This window comes from Pyxicephalus adspersus, chromosome 6, assembly GCF_032062135.1.
Source record: "Pyxicephalus adspersus chromosome 6, UCB_Pads_2.0, whole genome shotgun sequence".
NCBI classification, from domain to species: Eukaryota; Metazoa; Chordata; class Amphibia; order Anura; family Pyxicephalidae; genus Pyxicephalus; species Pyxicephalus adspersus.
Window position 1 is genome coordinate 90,652,632 of NC_092863.1, and position 15,456 is coordinate 90,668,087.

Consider the following 15,456-nt stretch of genomic DNA (forward strand, 5'->3'; position numbering starts at 1 on the left):
AAAAGGTTTACCAATTTATTTTTAGTCATCCTGAAGGCTCAAGCAATGTGTTTCCTTGTATTTGAATCTTCAGTACATAGCTAGACACATAATAGTATGTGATCTGTTTTATTTGACAAACGTTAGGTGATCCAGATACCCTGGCCAGACAGCACTGCCAGGTCCTTAAAGCTCCTTGCACATTACACTACAGTAAAGAAATACAATTGGACCCATGAACCTATATTTGCCCTTCCCTCTTATTCTACTTATTTTGTTTTCATAATAATCAATCATACCCATCTCGTACATTTTTTGAAAGCTTTTTAACTCAGTATGACTTTTGACAGTTAAGACTAATTCACAATGGCAGTGAGGTTGTTGGGCATTTATCAATTCTTTGAGAATTTAATGTGTAGGTGCTGTTTTTTTATAAATCATTAAACATCAGTTTAAAAAAACGAAAAAAAAGAGAACATTGTCCTTCCAGGTTTTCCTATTTGTAAGGATAACATTACATTGTGCCCTAAGCTGTCCATAACCCAGCAAGGAATTGTGACAATACCTTGTAGAGCTAATAATGATGCCATCTTTTATTAACCAAGGCAATCTCCATTCATCATAAATACATAACAAAATTTACCTCCTACTGAAACATATGCTTTGCATAAGGAAACTTGTTTATTATATTTTAAAAATAAGGATGAGGTCACGTAATACATTTGATTTCCTGAGCACCATGGTCATTAATTCTGACAGCACACAGAACCTCCACTGACACACTGTGGTCTGACAGATCTTGATGAGTAGCTGCGCTGCTCATTAAAGTTTAAAGCTATTCATCTTGCATACTATAATGTGTGCAAAATATCAGCATGAACACAAAACCATGGTGGAAAAGCTTTCATTTATCAGAGTCATGATACACTGGTTTGCATGATAAGTAACAACAGATTTTCATTAATCAAAGCAGATTGAGTCATGGGACCTTTATTGTTACAATGAGTTGGAAACTGGATGAGTAGATGAGTAGATCTACGACAAACTGAAAAGATTATGTAAACCAAGCTATGTACAAAAAAGAGGTAATGTTTTGAGAACACCTAACCATTGCACCTACAGAACATGTGGGGCATCTCATACCAATACACTGGGAATTATTGTGGAGCTGGTAGCCATTTTGCAGCTATATGTACCTTAACCCCTCTGGAAAGGCTTTTCTTAAGATGTTGGAATGTGTTCAGGTTCATATTGGACAAGAGGATGTGGCTTGCAAAAGGCATCCCAATACAGGGATACCTCCGCTAACGAAGATAATTCGTTCCAGAAACACACTCGTTAGCCAAAATCTTGGTTAGCTGAAACAAAACTAAATCACATTTCAATACAGCTCACGACAGCTGCAGTTTGCTATCGCACATCCACAAATGCATTTGTTAGCTGAGTCTATCTTCGTTAGCCGAGGCCAGAACTCAGCTGAAAAAATCTTTGTTAGCCGGAAAATTAATTAGCAGGGTCACTCATTAGCCGAGGCATCATTGTATATCCAAAAGGTGTAGTGCTAATGGCAGGGCAGTGTGCATGGCACTCTGGTTATACTCATATACCAAGCCCTTCAAACTATGTCTTTTTGAAGCATAGTCCTGCTGGAATAGAAAAGAAACAATTAGCTTAAATGTCTTTGTATGCTGTACCACTAATAATACCCTTAAATGGAAACTTCCAAACCCAATAATTTGGAGTCTCCACTAGTGTTGCTGTAAGATTTGGGACTCTAAATCTACCTGAACATCTGAAATTCAGTTCTTGCCCTGCCCCTTCAGCAACTACTAGCCAATGGAAAAGCACAGCATTAATTTACCTTGACAATGGTCTTAAGCCACATACACACCTGCAATTATTGTTGTTGGAAAGGATCTTTCACGATAAAACGAGAAAAGACTGCACGATGCATGAACGAGTGCTGTACATACAGCGCCATTCTGCTCTATGGAGAGAGGAGGGGGAGAACGATGGAGCAGCACCATGCTGGGTGCTCTCCCCCTTCCTTTACAATATGATCGTTCATCGTCCGTGGATCCGCCGGGAAGGACGTTCGGACGATGGACGATATCAGTCCTGAGCCGATTATTGGGCGAGAACCATTCGACGTGTGTACGTAGCTTTACAGCTTGTTATTTTTACATTTATGTATGAGCGTTTGGGAGCCTGTACACAGTAGGCAACATCTGGGAGCATGTACATAACTGGCAGGGGATGTCTATTGTGTACAGTTAAGCTGAACTAAACCCAATATACTCACCTGTCCCTGTTTATTTGCAAGGTGCCCCCATCTTGTTCCTTTTTCTTTTCTTGAATATGATTTACAGCCTACTTGATTGGCCAGGATGATGTAACTCTCACACATGTGTGCATGATTTATTCATTCTCTGTGAGCAGAGGGGAAGACAGTATTTTTGGGTATGCACACAAATAAAGCTGGGCTGCACATGTGCAGCTCAGCAAGATTTGATGGCTGGGTAGCGATCAGGCAGGTAAGAACAATTATTGCAGAAGGGACATTGCTTGTCCCTTTCTGCAATGATAGCCTACATATTTATGCATTTTTAAGATTGTAAATTTAGTTATGCCTTAAAATGGCCATACTTGTGTACGTTATCAACCAGGCAAGGTATGTCTCTGTTTGGTTATAGGGCAGTTTGGTTAATTATTCAAGCAGCACCATTCTTTATACGCTTTTTGCAATATAAGTAGGTGTGATGTCCAATTTTACATAAATATTTGGCAATGTAGTGTTTAGCTAAAAGAATCCAGTTAAAAGCTGAACGTTCCCATTCCCAACAAAGCTTACAAGAGATAATATTACAAGGTTATCATTTAACTGCACATGACCTCTATTAACTGATTACCCTAGGATACTTAGGTTATAAACCACAATGCAGGTTGTTTTTTACAATTTGGAAACAAACAGATTTTTTTACTCTCCTAAATAGAATTGATGAAAATTAACCACTTACGGTTTCAGCTAATGAAAAAGAATTGTGGAATACAATATTCCTAATTAGCTATGCCCCATGATCAATAGACTTGACTGCTGTTTACAAAGGTACAAATAGATTTATTGGGTGATTAAAGAGAACACTCTATCCCAACATACTGCTTGTCAGCTGGGAAAATAAAAGTGAGGTTAGCTGAGGTTTTATCATTAGACAGCAGCTTTTCACCTTTGTTTAATGTGCCCTAAAGGAAGATCGGAGCCAACAATTCATGGAACAAGTGTTGTTCGACAGCTGAGAACACTTGCCAAGAAATTCAATATAATGTTGTAATTCTACGCTAAAAATGGAGTGGAAGAAAAACAACTCCGCCGTGTTAAATAAACTTAGATCTCAGCAAAACTCAAATATTTAGGGTGTGTAAAGAGCAAGACAGGCAGCCTTGACACTTGGAATGAGGCACTATAAAGATTTTTTTTTGTATCAAGCATTATATACAAAGGCCAAGATAAAAGCAGTTTTATAAATAGAAGAGAACATTTAGCTGTTAGTTTTGAAGATTTGTTTTGTAAGGATTGTTAAAGCTCATCTTCAGAGAGAAAACAAAATATCTCCTTTCCCACTCCACCCCAACTATTCCTAATTTGCTTCTTTTATTTAACCAAATACATTTAAATAAAGCCTAAAATGTACCTATAACAGTCATGTAACATGCTGGAAGTATTCTTTGTTCAGGTCTGTTATGTAGGAGGGTGCAGTGGTCATATCAGTTCCTGGTAATTTGGACGGTTCCTATTAGTTGTGCCCAGTGTCTATTACAAGGTCATCATAGAGTGGGCATGCAACCAACTGGCTAAAAACCAGTGTGGTGTATGATATAAGAAAAGGCATGTGTGGCAAAAACACAAAACAAAACTGTAAACAGCTTGCCTGAAAATAGCAAAAAAAGTCCATGTTAGTAAACAACAAACTGAGTCACAGAAGGGACACCCCACCACTACCAACCCTCTGCCAGCAGTTACAGACCAATAATATAAAATACAATTTTAAAGACTAAAGACTTGACTAGACTAGACTGCCTATTATTCTGGCCACAACCACTCAATACACAAAAAACACTCAAAGAGTATATAGGTTAAATTACAAATCTAATTTTGAATTATTGGGGGGATCCTAGAACATCCAAAAAGCAGAAACACAGCAAGAACATTAAAGCTGAACCTAGGGGAAAATAATACTTTGTTTGCAGTGGTTTCCACTCTCTATTTAAATATGTACCTGCTCGATTTGTTTGGGGATGATGAATGATTAGGCAAGAACAGTTTATTCCACTGTCTTATGCTCTATAAGGCGACTCTTCAATGTCTTCCCATGCAATGCATGAATGCTGGACCTGAATGGTATGAGATGATGACAGATCTGCCACTAGCAGGGCAGGAAAGTTTCTGAAGGAAGGGGCAAGCCATTTGAAGAGGAGGAAGCTTGCAGGAGGGACAAATAAGGTAAGCTTACATTTACTTGTGGTGAATCAATCACTGTCCTTTAAAACACATGTGCCTGGAGGATACCCCTATAGTAAACATTTGATCAATGTCAGATATACTGCTTTATAAATATGTCACTGTCTTTTATAGACATTGCTGTTAAAATGTCAGATATATTTGGAAACAGAGGCAGAATTGAATAAATTGCATGTCTAGACAAAAATTAGACTTCTGGGAAGACTGTTATAGATGATTATTTTCCAATATTATATCCACTTAAAAATGCAGCAAGTATAGACATGTACTTGGAAATATGGGAAGCACCTAACTTTCTATTGAATATAAAAAGACAGTGCCTTTGTTACATTGTAATCCAAAGCAATGAACAGAGGTGTTCTATAATGATAAGGCACAAGACCAGATTTTACTTTGTGGCATTCAACCACCACTTATTGGTTCTGTTCCTCCTCTAGCCTGTGTCTAGACTGCAAATGAGATAATCACCCATTCATGTTGTGCTTCTCCCATTCTTTTTCTGAGCTCAGTTGTATGTTTGCATAGAAAATTTTTGCATTGAATTATTCTTTTTCTTTTTTATCTGTCTGGAGTTTTAACTACTTAGCGGTAGGTTTGGTGTTCAGATTTCAGCTGAGCATTGGTGATTGGGTTTGAAGTGAACTAATGTTCAGTGATCAGATTTAGTGCTAGGATGGGCTTCTCTGATAAATGCCCTGGCCCTCTCAAACTGCCCTGGGCATCTGTTATCAGCTGCCGGGTGAATTTGCTTGGCTTTGTTGTTGTCAGGTATTTGGATTCGCTGAGCTGTACTCTATACCTGTCATTGACCGACTCTCGGTTTAGGGCCAGGGAGCATGGTTTGCCCATCTGATATCAAGGACATGCAAAAAGAATTCAAGTAGATTTAGATTGGTAGGAATTGGTTTGACTAGCAGAAACATTCTACTGCTGAGTAGGTTATTTAAACAGCAGTGAATTAATTCAATTATTATAATATACTACCAACAAAGTTATTCTACTAGTAGAATTTATTTTACTCAAGTATTTCTACTACTTAGTTCTCCAATCTTTGAATCTCTCCAATGTTGCCCTTGATGCCACATATAATGTCCCTCCCCATGGCTGTAAAGATCCTTCACCTTTTTCTTTTAATTTAATTTGAATCTGAGGGATTCAAATTCAGCAACATGAACACTGGGGTCAATTCATGGGGTCAGCCGAACAGACACAAATTCAACCAACATTACTCAACAGTTTAAATATAGGTTTCATTGCATAAAAAAGGATCCTAGAGAAATAGAAACACCAAAGAGTTGATTTTTTCAATGTTAGATTTTGATTATACAGACTGACAGAGTTAGATCAATTTATATTGGGGAAAAAAATTACAAGTGATATGATCCCCATGTATAAGAATATAAAACTTTTTTGTCAAAAAAAGACAAGAAGTCACCCTTTCCGGTTGGTGGAAGGATTTATGTTTGGCACAAAGGCAATTCAAACTCCAGCTGTGAAAAGGGCTGTTTTCCATTAGAGATGTGAAACTGCTGAATAGTCTTCTGCAAGAATGTGTTTTACAAAGTATTTGATACATATTTTAAAATTGATTTGATATCTCCCTCAATATCCCTAGTGTTTTCTAAAAATGATTTAGTCTTTGCAGCAACTGCCTATCCCTTGCAATAGGCTGTTGACCTTTCTATCTACCGATGATCCAAATTCTTTCTCATGAGAGAAAGGGAGAGGAAAAGGAGAGAGAACAAGATAGCGACAGGGTCACCATACACATATTACCACCTGCAAAGGATATGATTGGCTTGAGTCTTGCATGCCTTAATTACACTACGCACCGTTTAGCATATAGACTTTCTTTAATGATAAAATGAGTCTTAAGGTTGCATCCTAACCGTTTGGTATTGTTTTCAGAGACACATGAGAGTCTTTCTGTGGTCCTTGAAAGAACATTTCTATTTTCTAAAAAAAAGATGCAATTATTTATATGAATGTGGGCTGGAATGTAACCTGTCACAAGCCTTTTGCATAAGACCACAGGTGTACACAGCTCCTTATTATAAATCTCATCGTAAAAAAATGTTAACGTCCTGTAACTAGACACATGTGCCTTGAGCCTAATAGCTGTATGTCTACAATGTAAAATCATAGACACTGTCCTCCTGACAGTGTTAGTATTGTGTGAATAGGAGTGTTTGGTGATGCCAGTACTGTGCTTCTCTGTTCTCCTTGCTGGAATGAAAGATGTACCTGAGGACTGGCAATACAAACATCTCCCTGCTTCTACTTCATTCATTCTTGAAAACTATACCACCAGTCAACAGATCTTCAGCCATCACAGGGGCAGTTCTAAAATAAGTAAAGCAAGACTATGCCACTACCAAGATGGCACACACAGTGCAAAGCAAGATGTGGTGAGTCAGTAAAAGAAATAGATGGGCTGCAGGAAGAGTACCATTCATACTGGTGACTAGTTATATGTTCTTGGTCTGTGAACGGCATGGGTCCTCTTAATAAAGCCTGAGCCCTGCCAGTGATATATATTTTCATCAAGTGTAGTGCAGAGGACCTTGGTGAGGCATAGTTTTCTGAGATGGTTTGCAATGCACTTGGCAAATCAACCAAGCACTCATGCAAGAGTAGAACGGTCACTCATAGGTTCTCATGAATTTTACAAGCGATACAATTTGGGTTTACTCAGTACAACCCAATGCAAGAAAGTCTCAGGCCTCCTAAACAGCCATCTACACCTTCTTTGGGGAGCCCCAAGATGTTTTTACCAAAATAGCCTTTTCTTAGTCTAGATGTATTATTCCAATAAGGAAGTTGCCTTCCACAGGGAAAACAACCCATCCTCTCAGATGAAAAGTAATCACATTTACTTACTGGATCAATCAAATCATTTACTCCTAATGCTGACTATAAGTCCTGTAAGCATTTGTTGTAAAAAGGACAGCCAATCCATTTCCCATCCAGCTGATGAAAATGCCGGAGAATTTCGCATTCTGCACTATAATGTAGCTAATAATACTAAAAGTGCCTAATGCTGCTTATGTACTGTATAAAATGTACAGCCATTCTGAGCTCCTCATGTTTGCAGGATTTTGAACTATACTTTGCTACTAGAGGTATCACCCGTATGCTGAACTCTGAGCACAAATAACTTTTTACAGCCATAAAATAGTGTGGTATTTGAGTTTTAATAGTAGTGATGAAATGATCTGTATATTGCTTGTGCACAAAGTAGAACTGGGTGAGGGGGGGCTAATAGAGGCTGAAGAAAAAAAAATAGTTTTTGTTCCTGTGCGTATCTTTTGGAAAGAAAGACCTCTGTTCCCAGTTTGGACATTAGGAAGCTCCAAACTGTCCATTATTTGTAGGAATAGTCTCTCTTTATGAACCAAACCACTATGTCTGGTTGTCTTTCTTTGCTCTAATACACCAATTCTCAACAAGGGTTACATGTAACCCCAGAGTTCCCCCTGGGGTTCCATAGGCAGTGACTGACTGACTTCCCATCTGATGGTGACCGGAAATTTTAGGAGTCCAAATCCTATTATCAGAGTAGGCAGCATGATGGCAATGACATTTTTAGCTGTCTGTAAAGGTTACATTCTGACCACAGTTGTAAAGGAGCATTTGTAATACTGACCACCAATATAAGAGCAGGGTAAAAAGATTGAAAAAGTCTAACTTTAATGTATCTTTGATGCAGAGTTGGACTGTCGACGAGTAGGTAGCATGGTAGCATGGTGCAGATTATTTGGCAATGTATTTCAGGGCTCAATCCTTTCTCAAGCCAAATAACCAATGATGTGCAAGTAAATCTAAAAAAAAAAAATTCCTTGTGATTGGAAGGTTAAAGTCAGCAGGGCTTCATCTAATTTACTAAAGTAAGTAATATATCCCTTGCATGGGGGTAACTCACTATAAGAACAGCCTATATGGCTCATAGGTTCCCCTCTATTATTCTGAGATTACAGTTGCTTTCATACTTTTGCTTTTTCTACAATGGAAACCTGTATTGCACCCTTGCCAGTGCTTAGTGAAGTACTATGATAGAGTTCCTAAAGGTAGAACACTTTTCTCCAATAAATATATCAAAATATGTTGATAGCTACAATAATGTGAGAAGTGAAGTGTGATTTCTTTTTATCACTGGGCCAAAAAATAAGACTAGCAAGGTGGGAAAATCAGAACTTTGCAACAAAGGTGTGACCTTCCTCTGATGACTTTATTGAGCTCTACAGGAAAAGTGATAATGAACAGAATAACAAAAATTAGTGAATCACTCGGAGATACATTTCTAAAAAAATGCATTTTTGGGTCACATTATTTCTAAATGCTGGAAAGTTTGTGCACAAACTATCATTGACAATCTCACCACCCTACTGCACCCATCATACAGTCAACCCACGGCACTCTGTGACCTTCATCCTTTTATCAAAATTGAATTATTGTGGTTTTAGGCTTGTTAAGTTTTTTTTAGTTTTTGGTAGCTTTGTAGAAAAATGAACAGTGTGTAATTAAAGATCATATGTTATATGAGATTCTATGATTATGACTACATATTACAATAGACAAATACATACTTTTTTCAGTACTTGTAAATATATGTTTAACTGTTTATATGAGGTTCCAGTTTAAATTGACTTGTGGTGTCTTTATCATATGGTATGTATTTTTCTAATTTTTATAATAGTGTAGAAAGGGATAACATATTATGACAATGGATTTATTCTCACACAGTCAGCATTGATTTTACTTCCAAAAATGTATCTCTCTATATTTATGTCTGCAGTATTTGTAAACTATCAGGACATAAATAACACATAATGTAGATTGTATTATTCAACTGTTTTAATTTTGTATGAGCATATTGCAATCCTCTAAACCAGGGGTCAGCAAACTTTTTCAGCCACTAGGCCATTTATGGGGTTGGCAAGAGCACATTAGGCCAGACTCTACCTGAGTCCCGCACTAATGGCTCCGCCCCACACTAGGAACGTCCCCTGAAGGGAAATCCCTCTACTCCATATGCATTGCGGAGGAGAGGGAATGTTCGCTATTTACCAGGGCCGCGGAAGTGTTAACGCCAGCCGCGGTAAATAGGGAAGGAAGCCACAGCAAGACGAGGAGGCTCAAGAGTCGCATGCGGCTCCAGAGCTCCAATGGCTCCGGCTCCGGTAGTTTGTTACGGCCTAATCCCGGAGCTGCGCATTGCTGGCCGGCATTAGGCTGGATCAGCCAGGGGGCGATAGGCCGGAACAAACTACAGGCTAGTCCGTATCTGACCTAAAGGCCCGAGTTTGCGGACCTCTGCTCTAAACTAAGGTTTCTCTGCCTTTTGATCATGGGGAACCCTGTAAAATAACTTTTAGGTCTCCAGGGAACCCCTTCTAAAATTATTTTATCCACAACTCACAGCACATAAATGTGGTGATCAGTGGGAAGAATGTCTTTTACATTGCTAGCCAAAGTCACCCTTACAGATCATTAGGATCATTTATGCTGAACTGAGAGGCAAAAGTTGCACCCTCTTACTCAAGTAACTCCTAGCAATCTCTGGCAGAACCCTAGTTGAGAAATACTGATCTAAGCAGTAAAGGTTTGACTGAGAGAATAAAAAGCAGCACGAGTTTATTTTAGTGTCTATGTGTTACCAAGAAACATACTAACAGAGCAGTGTGATAGGGGGATGAGCTCATCAGTTAGCTGCTGCTTCTTTTTTTGTTGTCCAGTCACTGTCTAAGGGCATGACCTGCTAATGTTACTAAACCTCTGCACAATTGGGCCATTATGTGTTGCAGAACTGTGTAACCCTCAAGACTAGATGGACAGAAATACAAACCCTTTTCATAACATGTATTATATCTGGTTTATCTAGTTAAGTCCATACATATATATATCATCTAAAAGGCTCTGTTACATTTCACAAGGACAATAGGTAATTTTAAAAGAATGAATAGGACGTCCAAGTGGAATTCATAACACTTGGATGAAGTTGCACAAAATAATTTGAAAAGTTCAAAGCCAAACTTCCTAATCACAGATTTAATGTTGTAGAAGGAATTAATTATGCTTAGGCCTTGTATCTGATTTCCCACAATCCAACAAAAGTACTTCTGATCAGTTGCATAATGCTACTGATGTTCTTCAAAGGATTCTCGGATTTGGCCTCCTTCAAGGCAAATCCCTTATTGTTTAATTACATTTATTGTAAGCCTTAAAACTTTAAACAATCCGTCTGCAACTTCAGATGTTTTTAAATTAGAACACCGTAGTGACTTTAATATGCAACCACAGGGAAGATGACATAAGGTACACAACTGGTAAAATCTGAACACACAAACAAGGGCAAAAGCAACAGAAATCAAAGAGCCATCATTTCCATGGCACCGGTGAAGTAAATGGGAATTTAAGTGCCCCTTTTCATATTGTAGAAATAAAGCCCGCTGTAACAGGAGCTTTCAACTTGCAATACATATGGAGCTTTTAACTTTAACTCCTGACCACATAAAAGAGCCATACATAATGGGGATGACTTATTAAAGCTCTCTATGGCTGGAGGGAATACACTTTCATCAGCGAAGCTGAGTGATCTAGCAAGCCTGGAATGGACTTCTTTAAATTATTTACTATTTGGTAGCAAATGTTTTCAATCCTGGACCAGCCCATTCCAGATTTTTTGGCTTCATTGGTAAAAGTGTATCCTGTCCAGTCTTTTGTGGGACTACAAGTGTCAGGAAGGGTTAAAGAATGATACAATACACTAAGGCACTGCTTAAAGGGTAGGACTTATCTTTATTGGATGGGTACAATGGTCCAAGACGGCAAAAGTTCTGGCAGGTCAAACCAATCAAAAAAAAACAATGAAGAATTTGTGTTTTGCTCTGCGGAGAAAATCTTTGCACATATTGCCTTGATCAAGCGACTTCCGAAAGGTTTGTAAGCCTACTTTTATAGGCTGCCTAAATAAAAGCAATCCAATTCCACGGTGGGGGATTAGGAGAAGTAGATTTGCACTGTGCTATAATAAATAAAATGTTGTCTGACTCTAAGTGCTGATCTTAATAAAACATATTCCCAGCTCTCTGCTCAGCTTGCTGCTGTTATAGAACATCTACCAGGGAAGCCTTTTTGGGATACAGAATAAGGAATAACACTTTATCTACTTTTTCTAATAATCTATGTATATCGTGGGTAGTTTTTAAAGTGTGTGCAGAGGAGAGTTTGGTTCAAAGGGCTTCATGGAAGATTTAGTAGATGGATATAAGGTGTAGGTAATAGGTAGATATATTTCTAAAGTTTTATTCGTTTTGAAATATATAATAAACGAGTGAAAGTAATCAGATGATTTTGTCATTTTCAGAGTTCATTTTACACCAGCAGGAAGATCATTATTTGAAAAAAAGCAAATTATTTTGAGTTTCTGAACCAATTTTTATTTTCCTGCGTTCAAGGAGATCTCATTATTACATACTCACAGTTCAGATGAAAATCCCTATTTTTGTAAAAAGCTTTGTAATTGTAAATTGAACCTGTTTGATTATGGGTTTTAATTTAGAAACAGATCAATAATCATTATCATATATAATACTATGATTACTTCTACTCCTATACCTAACATGTTAAAGCTGTTCTATATAATATAAAATCAATAAAAATAATAAAAATCAAAACCTTGTTAAAGTGATTCTCAAAGGACCCCCAGCTACAAAGTCTATACTATTTCAAATATTACAGCAGGTAAAGCCAGGTGTATCAAACAGATACACACATATTACATTCACATGTTCACATACATAGGCATAAATACATACATATATATCTACTTACACATCTCATGTGCCCATATAGCCTGCTCTCCCCCAACTTCCAGCCCCCTCACTTCTTAACAGGAAACAGGGTCATTCTTAGTCAGTATCCAGAAAACAGCAGATGCATATGTAAAAGGTGTAATCTATAGTAATAGTTAGGACCCTAGGTATTTGCTTAGGTGACTAATGCCTTGACTGACTCAAAAAAAGGGTCAGCCTATAATTGCAACCACTGACACCAATGCAGGCAAAGTCTATATCTGCCACCCCTGAGCTGCACTCCATTTGCCAGAAACCTCTGCCTGGCTGTGCCGGTCGTGTCTAACATACTTAAGCCTCAACAATTACCAATGTGAATTATCCTCACATGAGTACATATTTTGCTTAGCCAATTAGGTGCAAAGAAATTTACTAAGCTAAAATGCTAAAAAATATTTTCCTTGCTGAAGGATAATTCAATTTGTTAAGTGAACAGCTCTTTAGTAAATAAAACCCAATGCCTTGCCAGCTTAGTTGCCTATGTCTAATATTTTTGAACTGAAACTTGTAAAAGAAATGTCGGGTTTAGATACAGCCCTCCATTTTTTGATGTGTATAGAATTAACAGATGGAGTGTCTTTTTCAGGAGCACAGTATAAGTGGCTTGACTTTTGTTGTTATGTATTGTTTATTTATAGTTTTGTTCTATGTTCAATGGACAATCATATGCCCTTTTATTAAATTAATACTTTTTTGCTCTAATCTTTTGGTAAGGACCTGTCATTACATCTTGATAATATGTTCTCTGGATTGCTTGTCTTCTAAGTGACTTTCACAGCATTCAGAATGCACCGTCCTATCAATATATACTGAAGAAATAATTTATAGCTCAGAAAGCAAAGGTAACAATTTCTGTTAAACCTTATAACTACAGCGATTGCTCTAAATGAACCTTCAATGAAAACAAATAACAGGTTTCTATTTAAAATAAAAGATCTGTGGCATTTTACTCCCCTTGATAAATGGAACAAAGTTGATTAACACTTGCAAACAAAAATGAATCAAGTTACGGAGAATGTTCACTAATAGCAGCCAGTTGGTATCTGAGGAGGTCTTGGTAGCAAGAGCAGCACTACTCAGCTGCTGACAGCTCTGTTCCCGATTACTCTTGCAGCCCTGTAGTATGTGTTCTTGGATAGAGATTCTCTATGAATGAATGAATGCAGCTGTAGGAATCCTCCTGTCAGTGTGCGATCCCCGGGCACTAAAGGTTTGCCCTCATTTAACCTCTAGTGCCCGGGGATCGCACACTGACAGGAGGAGTACCGCAGCTGCATTCATGAATGCAGCTGTGGGAATCATCCTGTAATAATTTCCTCGATCTTCCGATGGGTCAGTGAAATTGGTTCACCGAAATTTCGCTGACCCATCGGAAGTTCGAGGAAATTTTCGCAAGAATGTCAGAGGCATTCTCGCTCATCCCTAGTCCTAAGACACAAGACCGTTTCACGAGGTCAGTGGGCTCAGTTTTTTACTGCTACAGTGAAGCATTTGCCTTGAGTCATTGACCTGCCTCAAGATTAGTAGCCGTGAATATTATTTTTCCTTCTCTTCTTTTTTCTATTTTTTGCAAGCTTCCAGGGTTTGACTGACAACACTGTGCAAGGTAGCTGGATCTTATTGGATCTATTGGGTCACATCGGCCAACATTTAAGTAAGTTTGGCTATCTATATTGTATTGTTTGTTTATTATTCGACTATCTATAGGGTGAGTTTGGAGTTCTTCTTGAAGCCTGTGTCTTGTCAGTTGCACCCATTTAGGGCTTGTTCAGGCCTCCAGCGGGAACATTGGTTCTTGCGCATCTTTTGTGGGCTGGTTCCTTGCCAGTTGCTTTGCTGTCCATACTGCTGTGTGGTTCTTAAAATCTAACATTTGAAAATGTCAACTTTCTATAGTAGGCTGAAGATAAGATGTGTGGTTCAGGGGTCAGAGGAAGCAGTAACCTCACTGCAACCAGCCACCAGTCTGAACCAGCCCTATAACACAACAAACATGTGAATAAACATAATGTGTATGAAACACAAAGATTGTAAAAAAATAAATACCTTGTTAGTAATACAGCTACATCATGATGTGCTGGATGTGAGTCGCTCTTTGGATTTATACTTTTTTGCCATTTGCAGAAACTTGATAAGGTTTGATCTGCATGGTGAACGATTTTCAAGCCTTCCTAGGAGAAAAATGATGACATGTACTGTATATGCAGATAAGGTAGACATAGGGCACACACACACACATATATATATAAATGCAAACAAATATGTTGTGATCAAGTATCTAACCAATATATCAAATGTGCCACATCCCAGCTAACTTTATAGCTATATAAACAGAGCAAAAAACGGACAAAAAATTGGGATTTTAACAGCACAATAGATAAAATATATAAACTTTATTGATACACACAATAGTGCAAGCTAAAAATTGCAACATAATACAGCAAATAAAAACACTCCACCCAGAATGGTGTGGTAGAAAGCAATATGCCTAATAAACCGTCTCACAATTTTAGATTCTTTTGATTCGACGCGTTTCGCGGATATTTAGGGGTGTTTGTATGCAAGGACATACTGTTTGTTTTGAATTTAAGGTAATATGCGAACTGCGTTTATTGTGAAAATTAAACACCAATATGAAATGTACATACGATTGTTAATGTGAATTGAACAATATGCTTTTCTGTCTGAATATGGTCAGTTTTGATATTGTAGATCTTTAAACTTTTTCCTGATGTAGCGGATGTAAATATCCGCAAAACGCGTCAAATCAAAAGAATCTAAAATTGTGAGACTGTTCATTGTGCATATTGTTTCATACCACACCATTCTGGGTGGAATTTTAATTTGCTGTATTATGTTGTAATTTTTAGCTTGCACTGTTGTGTGTGTCAATAAAGTTTATATATTTTATCTATTGTGCTGGTAAAGTAATGTATTTATATTTATATATATATATATATATATATATACACACACAAAAGTTGAATAGTAATTTCTACAAAATAATGTATATTGGGGAGATTCCATATACCTGGGGCTTCAACCTGTTAGTAAGTATATGTAAAACATGTTCTTTATGCACCCAGAAGACCTTCCGCAAAACAGGTT

General features: G+C 37.7%; 1 protein-coding gene across 1 annotated transcript in view; it reads right to left on the minus strand.

Annotated features, from left to right (window-relative positions):
• The window catches only part of ADAMTS12 (ADAM metallopeptidase with thrombospondin type 1 motif 12), a 232,515-nt gene that overhangs the window by 85,607 nt on the left and 131,452 nt on the right, over positions 1-15,456 (minus strand). Inside the window, exon 6 of the mRNA XM_072416569.1 lies at positions 14,395-14,519. Coding sequence (XP_072272670.1) covers positions 14,395-14,519 — 125 coding nt within the window. The remainder of the gene's footprint in view (positions 1-14,394; positions 14,520-15,456) is intronic.